Source organism: Cotesia typhae, unplaced genomic scaffold, assembly GCF_013202065.1.
Source record: "Cotesia typhae breed Kobodo isofemale line unplaced genomic scaffold, CoteBio_Ctyphae contig_20, whole genome shotgun sequence".
In the NCBI taxonomy this organism is placed as follows: domain Eukaryota; kingdom Metazoa; phylum Arthropoda; class Insecta; order Hymenoptera; family Braconidae; genus Cotesia; species Cotesia typhae.
In genome coordinates this window covers 3,155,164-3,171,153 of record NW_027423725.1, presented here as the reverse complement: position 1 = coordinate 3,171,153, position 15,990 = coordinate 3,155,164, and the positions used below count along the sequence as shown (strand labels likewise).

General features: G+C 27.9%; 1 protein-coding gene across 1 annotated transcript; it reads right to left on the bottom strand.

Moving 5' to 3' along the window:
- Positions 1 to 7,931: 7,931 nt before the first annotated feature.
- Positions 7,932 to 10,969, bottom strand: LOC141537937 (uncharacterized). Its single transcript, XM_074259143.1, has 2 exons — positions 10,541 to 10,969; positions 7,932 to 10,426 (listed from the first exon to the last, which is right to left on the bottom strand). Exons 1-2 carry the CDS (start codon positions 10,656 to 10,658, stop codon positions 9,117 to 9,119), a joined length of 1,428 nt encoding a protein of 475 aa, XP_074115244.1. The 5' UTR covers positions 10,659 to 10,969; the 3' UTR covers positions 7,932 to 9,116.
- Between the last annotated feature and the right edge of the window lie 5,021 nt (positions 10,970 to 15,990).

Here is a 15,990-nt window from a genome sequence, read left to right as displayed (position 1 = left end):
TCGTTTGTTTAAGATCTTAAACGTGACACAAACCAAGACTATTTTAAGACTTTTTTAAGAGGCCAAAAAAAAATTCCGAGAGCAGGTTTTTGAAATTTGGTTCTCGAATTTGTAATGAAAATAAGACGATATCACAGCGACATCTTCGGAAAATTATTATAGAGAGTCTTAAAATAGTCTTGAAATAATCTAAAAATCGTCTTAAAAAAATCTTAAAATAGTTTTAAAAAAAACCTTAAAATAGTGTTAAAAAATCTTAAAATAGTCTTAAAAAATCTTAAAATAGTCTCAAAAACATTTTTAAATAGTCTTAATAAAGTTTAAAAAAATTTTTCGAAACTCTTTTAAGATTAGCTAACAGTGACAAAGCCCCGGAGCATTAAAACGGAGCGTCTTAAAAAAGTCTTAAAATTATCCGATAATAAGTTTTCAACAATTTCAAATTCAATTTTAAAAGAGCGTACTCGAAAATGTAGCGGTTAGAAAGTCGTAAAATCGTTTAAAAATTAATATTCATAACAAATTCGAAAACCAAATTTTAAAAATCTGCTCTCAGAATTTTTTTTTGGCGTCTTAAAAAAGTCTTCGTTTGTGTCACGCTTAAGATCTTAAACAAACGAAAATTTTAAGACGATTTTTTTTACACGTGTTGTTTAAAATAAATTTTTCAATTCTATTGGTTATGTTTACATACTAAGCAGATTTCTTCACTTATGAGACCTGCAATTTCTTCAACTGAAACTTTCAATGCTCATTAGTTTTTTTTTTTTTTTTTTTTTTATTTTAATTACCATTCATTTTTGTAAGAAAGACACAGAAATGTTATAATGATTGCACATTGAAAGTTTCAATTAATATTAGCTAGAATAATTACACGGATAAAAAGTATACATGCCAATTCAATCGTATTTTGAATCTGTGCAAGTAAAAACAATAGTCTAATTAAATTTCAAGTCTAGATTTAAAAATGCAATTCTATAAAGCACCCAACGAAACGAACGAGTATCAGCTAGTCACCAAATATTTTGATACTCATGATAAGAACTATAAATTACAAAAATAGATATTTTTTTCTGACCACGTTGATAAAAAGTTAAAAATTAAAAATATGTTACCAAAAATAAAAGATCACAATGTGTTTTCAAAAATTGATAATTGGACTCGTATATGTCTATATGAGGTAACTATTTTCATGACCAAACATCTGTAGTATAAATACAGAAAACGGATTACAATCAAGCATTTCCATGCTCATTAAGAAGGGACTAATGTACACGAACCATGAATAATTGGAACTAAAGTTATTTATACCTGTGTATTTTGATCTTTGGTAAATTTTAAAACTTGGAATTTAAATGCAAACATAAAAGAATTTGTTTTATTATGTTATTATTCTATGCTCATAAATTTATTAGAAATTTTCATAATACTTTGATAAATATCCGTAAGATAGGGGCACTGTTTGTTATCTTATTCGCCCACTTTACTTGCAAGAAAAATTTTTTTTTGTCATGGTTTATGATGAATTTGATTTTCGATTCTGTATTTTCAAACAGTTGAAATTTTTAAATCAATTTGGTATAGAAATTTTATAATTTTGAAATTGCAGTATTAGCAAAGAAAAGAAAGTAATTCATAATAAGTTTGACGGACATTATCACCAAAAAAGTTTAAAAGTGATTTTTGTTTCTTAAAGTATGTACAAAAATAAATATAAAAAAAAAAATTTGTAGCATTGATTTTTTCCGTAAAAAGGGATTCTGCTTGTTTTTAGGGTGCATTTACAATAAAAAATGTAAAAGGAAAAAATGAAGATTTTGATAACTTTTTTGCCTTTAAAATTTGGAAAAAATTTTGGCTCTCATATTTTTGGATAAAATTTCTATTTTATCTTTTTTAGATATTTTTTTTTTTTAATTACATAAAAAAACGAACAGTTAAAAACAAATTGATCAATTTGATAAAAAAAAAAATTTAGCATGCACGGAAAGAACAAGATGACACTGGATATCATCCCAGATTATACTCAGTAATATCTGTGGTGAAAAAATTTCAGATAGTAACTAGAAAAATCTAGATTACACTGCGTGATATCTGGATTATACTCATTTCAATCTGGATTATACTCATTTTCATTTGGATTATACTCATTTTCATCTGGATTATACTCATTGCAATCTGGATTATACTCTTTGTAATCTGGATTAAACTAGCTACGATCTAAAAAAATTTTTCACTCAGTATAATCTAGGATGATATCCAGTGTCATTTTGTTTTTTCCGCGTGGGTTGACCCCACTTGTAAATAATTACCAGAAAAAAAACGCTTGCAAAAAAAATTTTCATCCATCACTTCAAAACAATTTGTATATTTTTATTATGAAGCCACATTTGTTTCAAAATATGAATTTAAGAATAACATTAAAAATAAGACTCAATTTTTTTTTTCTTTGAATGAATCTATAACTAAATTATTGTATAAATTATTTATAAATGTAATTGTATCATAAACTATTCATGTAGATTAAAAAAATTTTTAATTTTAAAAGCAAAAAAAATCTTTAGAGTTGTAAAATACTATGTTATTTTTGAAAATATAACTAAAAAAATTCTAAACTTTTTAAAGTTTAATTATTATTGTTTCTTTTCTAAAATAAAATGTTATAAATTTCTTAACAATCCAAAGTCGCTAAATATCAACTCGACAATAAAATCCAAAAATTGAATTTTAAAAAATTATTACTAATATTTTTTTTTCTATTATCCTTCATATCAAACGGACATAAAAAAAATACCTGATAAAAAAATAGCCTATAAATCGACATTGAAACTAAAATTCGGACCTACAGCGTTGATGAATAACAATTCAAAAAGAAAAATAATAAAATTCTCCGAAGATTTGGGTACAATGACAAAATGTATACATAAGGTGTCAATCACTGGCACTGTCAATAACTTTAATATAAAATGTTCGATACCAAGAAAGAGTAAAAAAAAACGTTTTCTTTGTAAAAAAAATGAAAAAAATCCTTAAAGTTTCCGGCAAATATGAACAAGTTTTGTTGGAATTTCTCTAGCTTTGAATACATTGTAAACTGCATAGCATGGATGTTCTTTGTCACCCTAGAACATTGTATACGAAATACGGGCATAATATAATATAAGCCGAAGAATAGCCTTTACTTTTTCGAGTGAAGAGTGAGAGCAAAAATATGTTAAGAATAGCGAGAGAAACGCACCTGTTTGATCACGCCTGCTATTATAACTACTCATAAAAGCACTCTAAACAAAGACACAACATACGTATCTGTATCTATATCTATATCTGTCTATGTCCGTCTCGTTACCTCTACTCTGGTCTCTGGTAAGGTTTACAATATTGCATTCAATTTCTATCCAGGGTAAACTGCTGTATAAAGTATTAAATTGTCATTGAAGCGACAAACACACCTGTCGTTCTATGCCGGAGCATACCCAATGCTGAACACTGAATATTGAATGAATGGCTCTGACCAACACGGTAAAAAAAGTAGACTTCAATGAATAGCCTTGCCAATTATACTGTAAGAAATTTGGGGAGTGATTTTTAATTGCTTTAATCTTTCCAGAGTAAAATTTAATTTATCATAATTTATATGATTTAATTAGTAATCAAAAAGTGAAATTTTTTATTTCTTTTTATTAAATAAAAACAAAGAAATTGTTGCTTTTTTGTTGGACAGTTACAAAATACGTATTTAAGGATTTTGAAAATTAGTATAATAAAACTTTTTTTTTTTTTTTTCTACAAGTAAATTTAAGATAAATTTTTTCTATAATAATTTATTTGTTAAGAAATCATAAAAATTCTCGTTTATTAGTTAAATAAATTTTAGTGATATTAAAGTAATTAATTTTATTTAATTTAACGGAGTAATGTTAATAATTTATTACTAGCAACTTTGCAGTCACTATGTGACTGCCGTAACTTATGAACTACAAAAAATTAAAATTTTTAGATGACTTTTGTTGAATTGCACAATACTTTTTAAACTATTGACGTTTTTAAAGATTTAAGCTTCACAAATTCCAAATTTCATCAATTTAGCATATACCTTTTATCCATGTAATTATTCCAGCTAATATTCATTGTAGCTTTCAATGTGCAATCATTATAATGTTTGCGTGGCTTTTTTTCAAAAATGAATAATAATTGACGCGGAGAAAAAAATTTGAAATGAGAATTTGGAGTCTATAGGAGCTATAGCTTGGAAATAAAAAATGTTTAATGTTAACACCCACCTTCGCAAACCCCTGTGAGATGAGCTATCGTAAAATTTGCCCATAGACTTTTTCTATATCTCTTACAGAAGATTCCTACCAAATTTGGAGTCGATAGAAGCTATAGTTTAAAAATGGGAATTTTTCATTATTAACGCCCCCATAATCCTCTTTGAGGTAGAATATTGTAAAATTCGTTCATAAATTATTTTTTCATCACTTACAGAAAATTCCTACAAAATTTGGAGTCTGTAGGAGTTATAACTTGAAAATTAAAAATTTTGATTGTTAAAACCCACCTCCGCAACCCTCCGTGAAGTGATACATCGTAAAATTCGTTTATAGATTATTTCTACATCTCTTACAGAAGATTTCTACCAAATTTGGAGTCGATAGGAGCTATAGTTTAAAAACGGGAATTTTTCATTGTTGACGCCCCCGCAACCCCCTTTGTGAGTGGAATTTTGTAAAATTCGTTCTTAGCTGACGTCTAATCGGCGAAAGGAATATTCCTGCCAAATTTCAAGTCTCTAGGTCTTATAATTCCAGAGATATCGTGATCTATATATATATATATATATATATATATATATATATATATATATATATATATATATATATATATATATATAGATTAAACTTAATTAATAATAAATTGTTTGAAGTTTTTGTCAAGCATTTGGCATACTTTGCATTCGTATGTTTTTTGGGTTAAAACCCATATTAACTTCACAATTACTATGCTAAAAAAAAAAAACTTCAAATTCACTCCCAATTTTTAACATTGTAGTCATAGTGCTGATTGGACATTTACGATTTTTGATGTTCAACTGCTATAGGCTAACATTTAAAAAGTAAATAGTAAATTAAACTTTTGATGTTGTGACGACAGACTTTAACGAGCATTATAAAACCCTTGTAAGTCCCCTTTGATTTAACAGCTCCCTACATCCCATCAATACACAATATTTCATCTCGTTAGAGATTTATATAGTGACATAAATGCCCATATGGATGCTTGAACCAATTGTTACACTTGCAAACCCTTTGTTATGCTAGGCTAGAGTATTTTAGAATTTAATTATGTCAACAAGGTTTATTAGTTTGATGTTTTTATAGCTTTTTTTATATATTATGAAACTAATGATTGAAACTGTGCAAGTCTGATGTAAATTTGTTAACATAAAAATGTGCAAAAAATGAAAAATTTATAAATAAATTTAAATTGATGGAAATTTGGGACATAGAAATAATTTTTTTTTCAGTTCTTAAAAATAAAATAAAAAAATTATTTTCTTTTTGTAATTTACCAAATGAAAATTTTTTATTCTAATTTAAATAGGGTAGTAACATTTAGACACTTCAAATGCATTAGAAAGATAATGATGTTTTTTTTTTAGTTTCCTCCGTTGATTGTAGATGGCGTCAAAGATTGTTACTCCTCAACGTAGTAATAAAATTTTATTTAATCAAATGTGAATTTTATCGCTAATTATTTTCTGATCAAACACTAAATAAAATTTATTTTTGAGTTTAAAAAAATCAGTTATCATCTGTCTTGCAATCGATTATGTCCGAAGTATATGGATTAATCTTAACGGGCGTTCTGTTGATGGCAGGGTAATATTGATCACTTTTTTTTCTTTGATGAATATTAGACTTTTTTTTTCTGTGGCTGCCGTAGATTTATCCGCCCTTTATCTGTGCGTCGACCGCAGCCATCAATTTGATAGTCTCATCTTTTTATTTTATTTTTGCAGGATCACAGAATTCAACGAATTGAAGCCCAGTATCTTAGCTTAAGGTTTCTTTGCGTTGCAATTTTCTGGGTAACTGTTTTCGTACTTTCTCCGAGTTATTATTGAGATAACCATGTCATTTTTCTGATAAATATTTTCTTGAGAAAAAATATGAAAATTAAGTTAACCGACATTTCAAAATTTTTAGAAATTTTTTTTTTTTAAATTTCACTCAAAAAATTAGAAAAAAAATTGTAACATGTAAAAAACTTGAAAAAATATAAGTGCAATTTTTTATAAATATGTTTTTAGTTGTAATTTAATTAATAAAAATAATCAATAATTTTTAGACGTCTGCTAAATTCAGTGTCATGAAAAAATAGGATGAATTAAAAAAAATTTTAGGATAACTAAAAGAATTTTTTAAAAAAAATTTCTTTGGTAAATTTCAATCAGGTTCTGATAGAAATTGTAAAAATTTATTAGCAAATTTCATTTAAATTTAATCCAAAAAAAATTTAATTTGTCCGAAAATTATTCTGAATAATTAAAAGTGTAATTTAAGTCAATTGTGATTATATGAATTATTTTTTATATCTTTATATAGATGTACACGATAAAAGACAATATTATGACTGTAAAAATTTCAAAAATTAATTCTGCAATTTTTTATTCAATTTCATTTGCTAATTTTATTTATTTATTCATTTCTCATACATAGATCCAACAACTTACGCGAATGACAGGATCAACTATATATAGGTTTATTCAAATAATAGTAGGCTTATAAATAAATATCTCTTTGTACTTTCTATAAATAAATACTGTTTTTTTTTTACTTTAAAGTTCGTTAAAATTGGTTATTATATCATATACAACTTCCGAACATCTACTGTATTTTTTTTTAATAAAAATCAGACAAAAATTCAAAGTTTTTAATAAAAAAACTCTCTCTAAACAAATCTTACCGTTTTATATAGAAATGTATATAATGAGTTGAAATACATATTTAAATTTTGCCAGAATTCAGTGAAATTTTTACTTATTTCCTTTCCTTAAAAAATTCATTTTTAGATTTTTTATTAAAATTGTTAATATCTATATGGATTTTCCTTTCTAGGAAAGTCTTCATTTAATTCAAAATTTAATTTTTGAAAATAAATAAATATAATCAATGTTTCTCTTTGAAAAAAATTTCTTTTAATTAATTTATAAAATTTTTTCTATCAATTTTATTTAAATATTGTCTTGTATAGTCATTATTTTTGGATAATTTAACTGCAAAGGTTTAAAAATTGACAACAAAAATGAGTAGATCTGTAATTTTTGTATTTTTTTTTTAAAAAAAAAAAAAATTAATTGTTACTCCAAGTTTTAATATCTGTGTTACTCGATCATAAAAAAGAAAATTTTGAAACTTTTTCTGTACAGAAAGTTTATGATTACGCTATTGAATTTTGAGCTATTATCAATCATCAAATGGAAACTTGAGTTTTGAAATCGTATTATCAGATCCGATCATCTAAGGTAAGTTATGACGCATATACTAAAATAATTTTTTTATTTCCGTTTCACTTGTATGATCTAATTTTGTTGAAAATAAATTTATTACGTAATTTTTCTAAATTATTTTTTTAATAAATAAAAAAAAAAAGAAAAGATTTGCGAAAAAATTTTTTCAAGTCAAAAATTGAGAATAAAAAAAAATTTTTTTAAGTAAAAAATTAAGAAAAAAAAAGTTTACCAAAAATCAAAAAAAAATTTTTTTTGCAGCTTATAAAAGTTTTTAAAATATTGAAAGAAATAAATACTTACCTGTCTCAACAATGTTTGAGCACTTTTTAAAGCAAAATATAATTTAAATCTTAAGATTACAACTAATTAAGGAATAAAAGGTTCAAGGATATTATAATCTAAAAATAATAAGAATTAATTTAAATTATATTTTAAAATTTATTTATTTTTTATAAAATATTTTAATATATCTATTTATAAGAGACATTTGTTTTTTTTTTCATATAAAATTAGTTTTAAAAAAATTTCTATACAAAATCTTATAAAATATAGTGTGGTACTCGCCCTGAGTCTCGCATTTATATTATGATTTCTCTTAATTTTATTTTACATAAAATATTTATGTTTAATTTCGAAAAATATGTGTCTCAAAAAATACAAGAGCTTTAAGTCTCCACTTTCCAACACAATAATTTTTCAGCTTTTGTTTTATACAATGACTAGTTCGTTCGTATATTAAAATGAAAAAAAAAAAAAAAAAAACAATACACTGACAAAATAAAAAAAAATTTCGCCTTGCAACTCAAACGATTTAAAAAAAAAAAATCGGAGCGAAGAAACCAATTATCCATTCAATGAATTTCCCGTCAGCGTATTAATTTTTTTTTTCACTATTCTAAAAATAATTCATTATAATTAAATATTTACACATTATTTCTTATCCGAAAATACATAAATAATCAAGCGCTTAAAAGTGATAAAAAATGGCATTAAGACGCATTACAAAATTCGATTACGAGTAAAAAAAAAAACAAAAATATTATTAATCCAATCTCGAATTGTTTTAAAACGATGGACATAAAAAATGGCACGAAAGTTTCACGGTTCCGCATCCAGCGGTTTCTCTCGATGGCAATCGTTTAAAAAACTCGAAGACGTACGCGTGAATAGCAAGAAATGGCATTTACACCAACTAAAAAAAGGCACACATATACCCTAAGTACAAAAGAAAAAAAAACACAAATTTTGATTTTACAAAACCGATAAATAAATAAATAAAGGAATGAAACAAAAAAAAAGTCAAACCTAAGGAATAAATTGTTCACGCGTTGTTTGTACTCACAAAAACAGTCTGTCGTCTCAGATTAAGGCACTTATTCTAAATATATTCATATATATATATCTGTATATATCTGCATATATATTAATCTGTTTGTTTTTTACGAAATAAAATTACTTGTGAAAGTAACAGACCTTAAAAAAAAAATTTTTTTTTCTCAACAATCCACAAAAATATTTAAAAGTTCGTAAATTTAAAAATCATCTCAAAAGTCTGTTACTTCAATTGACAATTAAACAAAAAATGGAATGCACAAAACACAATTTACAAATTGTAACCAATAGGTACATTAATACCAGGACAACCACTTTCTTGATGTTTCGTCAAAAGTGACATTCTGCTGAATGTTTTACTGCACGAACTGCACGAGTATTTTTTGACATCGCTGTGAGTTTGCAAATGAGCACGTAAATTGCTGCGATCAGCAAAAGCGCGTTTGCAATGTTGACAACTGAATGGTTTTTCACCGGTATGCGTTCTTATGTGTCCTTGAAGTAACCAGGGTCGTGAAAATGCTTTACCGCACAAATGACACTTGCACGGCAACGTATGCGTCCTGATGTGCATTTTAAGAGCACCAAGACTGTAGTAAACTTTTTCGCAGTATTTACACGAGAAAGATTTCTTAGTTTGTCCCTCAGCGGCGGCACAGTGGAATTGCTGGTGTTTTGACAGACCGCTGTAGGTGGAGTAAGATTTGCCACAATCAGGACACTGATACCTCGGTGAAGAAGGATTGTTCGAAGTAGCTGATGGTGGACTGGCGATATTCGTCCCAGTGGACTCGATTTTCATCATCATTGACCCGGCTGACGTGCTACCGGCACTAGAACGACCACTGTCACTTCCAGGGGATGATAAATCTTCAGGAGTAACTGGCGGAGGCGACCTCAGAGGTCCGTAACTCATGGTGCTGGTTGGCGACAGGGTGCAATGATCGGGGCTGGAAGCTGTCCAGTAGCTTCGCGGAATTGGTCGCTGAATTGTCGGACAGGTCAGCGCTGCGTGAGGTGGCGGTGACAGCGAAGCGTGTTCTGGTGATGAGTGCGGGTGGTATCCTGCCAGAGGGTATGATGGGTACAATTCAGCGGTTGGTTGCTGGAACCGGTACGCTGGTGAGTATGGCAGATAATGTGGCGGATAAAGTGGTGCTGCGCGGGTCCAAGCTGGAGTCGCGTAATGAGCAACTGGTTCCACTGGAGTGTTCAGATTTAGTGGTTCCAGGGGTGTTTTGCTCAGAAAGTGAATCGGTGCAGCGGCTGCTGATGATGAACCACCGTCGTGTTGTATCACTTCAACCCGTTCTTTTTTAACGATTTGGTGCACTGGAGCAATTCCTGCGGGTGGAGTCGTTGGTTTTGACGGGTAGAATTGGTGGTGCGTCGGCGGCAGTTGCACCGATGAACCACGTAACGGAGAGCACTGTTCAAGAGATTGACGGGGTACTTTTGCACAAGGTGACGGCGATCTAGATACTGATCTTTGTTTTTCAGCAGATCGGCTCAAGTCTTCTGGTTTTGTGCTCAGGTTTTCTGGCTCTGGGATGTCGTCTGTCACTACGTCGATTATTTCATCTGGAAATAGAAAAAATTCACCATTAGAAAATGTATTTGTGTTATTACTTCAAAATTTATAGGATTGAGGAAAAGTGGATTTTTATTTAGGAACTATGTTTTGCTGATAGTTACCTTTGACAGATTCAGGAACTTCCTCGTACAACACGTGCACTGGCCGTTTTTTCAACGGACAGTGACTGTAGCTGTTGTTCTTTTTCACAAAACTACGCGGCATTTCTTCGACAAGCATTTTCGTAATGTTATTTTTTTAACAAATTGTTTGTGAAAAAAAAAAAAAAAAAAGTTTTTTTAATTTTGTCGACCTCCTCTAAGTAATCCAATTGGTGTGGAGGGCAACAATTATCGAAGCACAGCACAAATAAATCCGTAATAGTAAGTCTGCACAATACGAACACTTGGTAGTGAATAAGAACAATAAATCACTGGTTAAAACGGAGAACCGAGAGTAGGAGTACGGTACTACTGACTTACAAAAGGAAAGGGAAAGGTATTGTGACCCTAGAAGTTGTCGGTACGGCTGGCGGCCGGATTCTGACTAGTGGGGCGATGTGCAGGGCCTTATATAGACGCTTGCCCCTTCCTAGCAGCTGCAGGTGGCCCGCACGTGCTGTACAACCAATGTAGGCCCATGGGCCTTACACACTACGCCAATAAGATTTACTCGGTCGCAAGCCAGGGACCAATCAGCTCAACCGCATCTGTCCTCAGTTGCATCCCCATTCGGTCCCTTTTTTCATTAAACAAACTCTCTCTTTCTCTTTCAGTCTTTCTACCTGATCCACGATTGTTGAGCGTGTCATGTCTCGGCAGATGCTGGATCCTGTCCTATTTCACCTCCGATTTTCACCACCCCCGACCCCCCTCGACTCAAGTTTCCTTTGATTATTAAAATATTATTTTTCGATTTTTAGTTACCACTCCCCCTACTTTCGGAAAATTTTATCCCTACTTAACTGAAGGTGCCCCCGCCAGACATTCACTTTTCTCACTCCACCGTGTCTTATGTTTTGTTGTGCCGCTCACTCTCTCACACTCATCAGCTTGATTGTAACGATGTGTGCGCACGATCTCCCCACTAGGACTCTCTCCCTCTTCACGCACCCCTCGGTGTACTCGATGTAACGGTCGTGTCGCGTGCCGTGGCATCGCCCACGCGTGCAGCTCACTTATACACACCTCATGTGTATGTGTGTGTGTGTGTGTGTGTGTGTGTGTGTGTGTGTGTGTGTGTGTGTGTGTGTGTGTGTGTGTGCATGTGGAAAAAAACATTCTTGTAGTTTGGTCATTTTTTTGACTGATTTATCGCGATGCTCTCAGAAAACATTAATATAAGTTTAGTTTTTTTTTTTTTTATTATTTTTCAAGACATTTTATTTTATAAATTAATTTTTGGTGGGTATTATAAACAGGGAGTGTTCTAACTGTAAATTTGTTTTAATTTATTCTTATTTGTATTTTTTTTTTTTTTTGTCAAATCATCGATCGGGGCAGGTTCATTTTATTCAATTAGATATTTTAACTTTTAATAAATTGAATTAATTTTGGTGTCTTTAAATGGAACGTAACGGATTTTGATGTAAAGAAACAATTAACCTTTCTTATCTTTAGAATTAATTAAAATGAAACTGATGTTTTGGAAGCTTATATATTGAAGACACCATACAAGTTAAAAGATCGATCATGAGTCAACAGATGGAACCTGTCCCAATTATTGGAAACAGTTGAGTTCTGTTGTTTTAATAGATAAATTTTATTTAGTGACAGATAGGAAGTAAGATTACAAGACACGTTTCGTTTTAATTAGTGGAAATAGTATTTTCTTTCGGATATCAGAACTTACGGAAATAGGGGCAACCGGGTGTGACGGAGTAACTTGGACAAAATAATTTATTTTGGTTACTGTACACATTTTTTTTTTAACTTTTCGAAACATTTTTTTTTAATTTTCAAACGATTTATTTTAGTTATCATTCAGGATTGTTGTTTTTTTTTTTTTTTATTTTTTAAATAAATTATTTCAGTTATATTGTAGATGATTTTTTTTTCAATAATTCGAAAAATATAAAATTTAATAATTTAATTATTATGGAAAACAGGTTTTATTAAAAATAAATATTAGTGAAGAAAGATAGCTTTAATTAAAAAAAAATTTTGATTGGACAAATGTCGTACTTTCTGAAATAATAATAAAAAATTTCTTACCTGTATTCCCTGACATAAAAATTTTTTAATATTTTTTTAATACAAAAATTTTTTTTATCTTTGCTATTTTTTTTTTTTTTCGAGTAAAAATTTACAATTTGTCAATAAAATAATACATAAATTTTTATCTTTAACCTTTGAAAAATTTGAGTAGTTAATTCAATACATTTTTAAAGAGTCATTATCGACATAGAGCGAAAATTTTTTACAGACAATAATTTCGATCGGATTTAATAATAAGATTTTAAAAATAATAAATTTATTTCAAGGCTTTTGTTTTTTATATAAAACAAAATTTAAGTAAAATCTTAAACAGTTTAAATTGAAATTAGTTTTAAAAACAATAATTATCAAAATTTTGAAAATCGAGTTTTTACTAAAAAAATTTTTTTTTTTTTTTTCATCGAGTCTGCAAAAAATTTTGTTTGATTATTTGCACTGAAAAAAAAAATTAACTTCATTCAAGAGAAAAATTCTTGAACAAAAAAAAATAATTTTGAGGAGTTTCATTGTCTTGAATCAAGGCGAAAAATTCTTGAATTAAGTAAAATTTACTTAAACCAAGTAACAATTCTTAGTTTAAGAATTTTTTTACTCAAATCAAGAAGATAAAATTCTTCAAAATTATTTACTTGATTCAAATAAATTTTTTTTCTGTGTGTACAATATTTATTAACAAAATCACTAATATTTGCAAGAGGAAGTTTAATTGAAAAATTTTAGTGATTATTATTTTCTTCTAATTCTTTATTAATACTTTATATGATATTTCTCTATGATATTCTGTATTATCATATTAATTTGTATTATTATTTTTATAATATTTTAGATCCTTCGAGAAAAATAAGAAAAACAAAATTTATTGCATTAAAAATTAAAATTATTTCATAGTTTTAATTTATTCGAGTACTTTTGACTTTTTATGTCAAATTCTATATTTCGTCAATGATATATATATATATATATATATATATATATATATATATATATATATATATATATATATATATATATATTTTTTTAAGAACTATTAAAATTACAATATTAATTGAGAAAAATTATTTAAATTAAAAAAATTATTGTACTTTTTTCAACGATTTAATTTCAATTTACCAATTGATCATTTTTATGGCGTATTCACAGTCATAATAACCAGCTTCTTTAACCGCATCAACAGCCTAAAATTTAAGATACATTGTGGGCTTATTTTACCTGCCGTACACAGCATATACATTACAAACATCGAATAAAAACCAAAAATAAGAAATTAAATTTATTCAACGGCCATACCTAGATATTATTATTTGATCCATCACAAAAACGACCTGCTATACTTGCCGTTGGATTATAAACCAACGTACTATGGTGGTACTAATATATAAGACTGTTGGTTATGTATATATATAACTCACATGTTCAAGATACAAGGCAGTCTTATACCTGTCTCGTAGGTTATTTAAATAATTCGCCTAAAAACTAGTACACAACCCCTTTACCTTCTTATAATACCTGTATTAATACATAAATAAAAATATATACCTGAAATAAAAATCCCAAACAATCCAGTAAAAGCGCACACCTTATATTAATGCAACAGTAAAGTGCGGCTAAGTAAAAATAATATAATTAAAATAAAAATCTCACAATACGTCTAGGAATCGCATCATCTCATTGTATCCCGACTACAGTGTACTATAAGGTGCCAATTCCGAGGGGTAAGAACATTATCAAGGGTTGTATTTTAAGAAACAACCGGAATAACAACTTTATATCTGCCGTGACTGCATTTTTTTTTTTTTTTAATGCATGTATTCGGTTATAAGTTAAGTTAGCCCGAACATTAGACTAAAAATGAGATTAGACCCTTAAGATTAATTTCGAAATTATTCTATCAAATGTGACAAGTAATTTAAAATTCTAATCCGTAAAAATTTTGAACAATTTATAAATTAGTTCAAGATTAAAATTTTAAATTTTTAAGTGAAAATTGAAACTTTAAGACACAAATAATGGTATTAATAATATTTATTATTTTTCGTCTGAAAAATTTGCTTACGTCTGTATTGAGATGATTAAGTCGGCTAAGAATTGTGACATGTAATATATATGAGTAATAGCATTGTGGAAGTATTAGAAAAAGAGAAAAAGAGAATAGTAAGAAAAATTTCGAGGCGTTTGTGTTTAAGATAAAAAACGATGACTAAATGGATAATATTAAGATTGTCAGCATTGAGACAATTGCGCTGATGCACAGTATACACTTTACGATAGATTGTTTTTTTAAAATGAACAATTGGGAAAAGAAAATAAAAAATATGTTGAAGAAAATGAGATTATGAAGTCTTGGACAAACTTTAGATAAAATATTTTTATGTTTAGTTTTCACTTTTGCTGGACAATACTGTCTAGTTACCTGCTAACTCATTGTGTGAGATTGTTCTCAAAAAATACACAATAAATGTAGTCTAGGTTACAGGGTACTAATCTACTGATATATTGGTTGAATAGAATGAGTCACTGACTTTTGCATACAGTCAATGAGTCACTGAGTAGTTTCTTGTTAAGATTTGGAAAATTTAAGATTTTTTTCGTTTTCAATCAATCAATCTTTCGAAATTCATTATTTACTTTGAGATTAAATTTTTTTAACTTGAGTGTTCATTTTGTGACTCAGTTTTATCTTTTTGAAATTTCACTAAATTAAAGAAAATTATTCATTTTAAGTCAAAATTTCTTTTTAATTTTAATTTTTCTTGCAATCTTGCCCAATTTATTTTTATATAAATTTTTTTTATTTTCGTTTATCAAGAATTTTGCGTGGCTATGTTATCAAAAAAATTTTGAAATCTTCTTGAGTTTATCTGTAACTTTTCATTTTAAATAAAAAAAAAATTGACTCAATTACTCTCCACAATGTTAAAAAAAAAAAAGCAATTTCGATTTTAAGTAAACAGTTTTTTTTCTTCCCTTGATAATTTTTTAATTTTGTTAAACAAAAAAATTTATTCTAAAAAATTATTTAAAAAAAATAGCATTTTTAATTTATTAAAATTTCTACAAGTCCATTTTTTTAATAATTTTTTTTTTGCTATAATTTAGTTGTTAAAAAAATTGAAACAATTGTGAAGTGACCGCTAAATATAATATCATTATTTTTGCTTAAAATTTTCATAATTAAATTTTTATAATTCAAATTTTATCAAAAAAAAAAAAATAAATAAATAAAATGTAATTATTAAAATTGAGAAATTTTAATCTTAAATTTTTATTTCAAATCGAAAAATTAACACATTCAATTTTTGTTTTATTTTTTTTTAGAAACTAAATTTTACTTAATTTTATGTAAAAAAAGAAGTAGT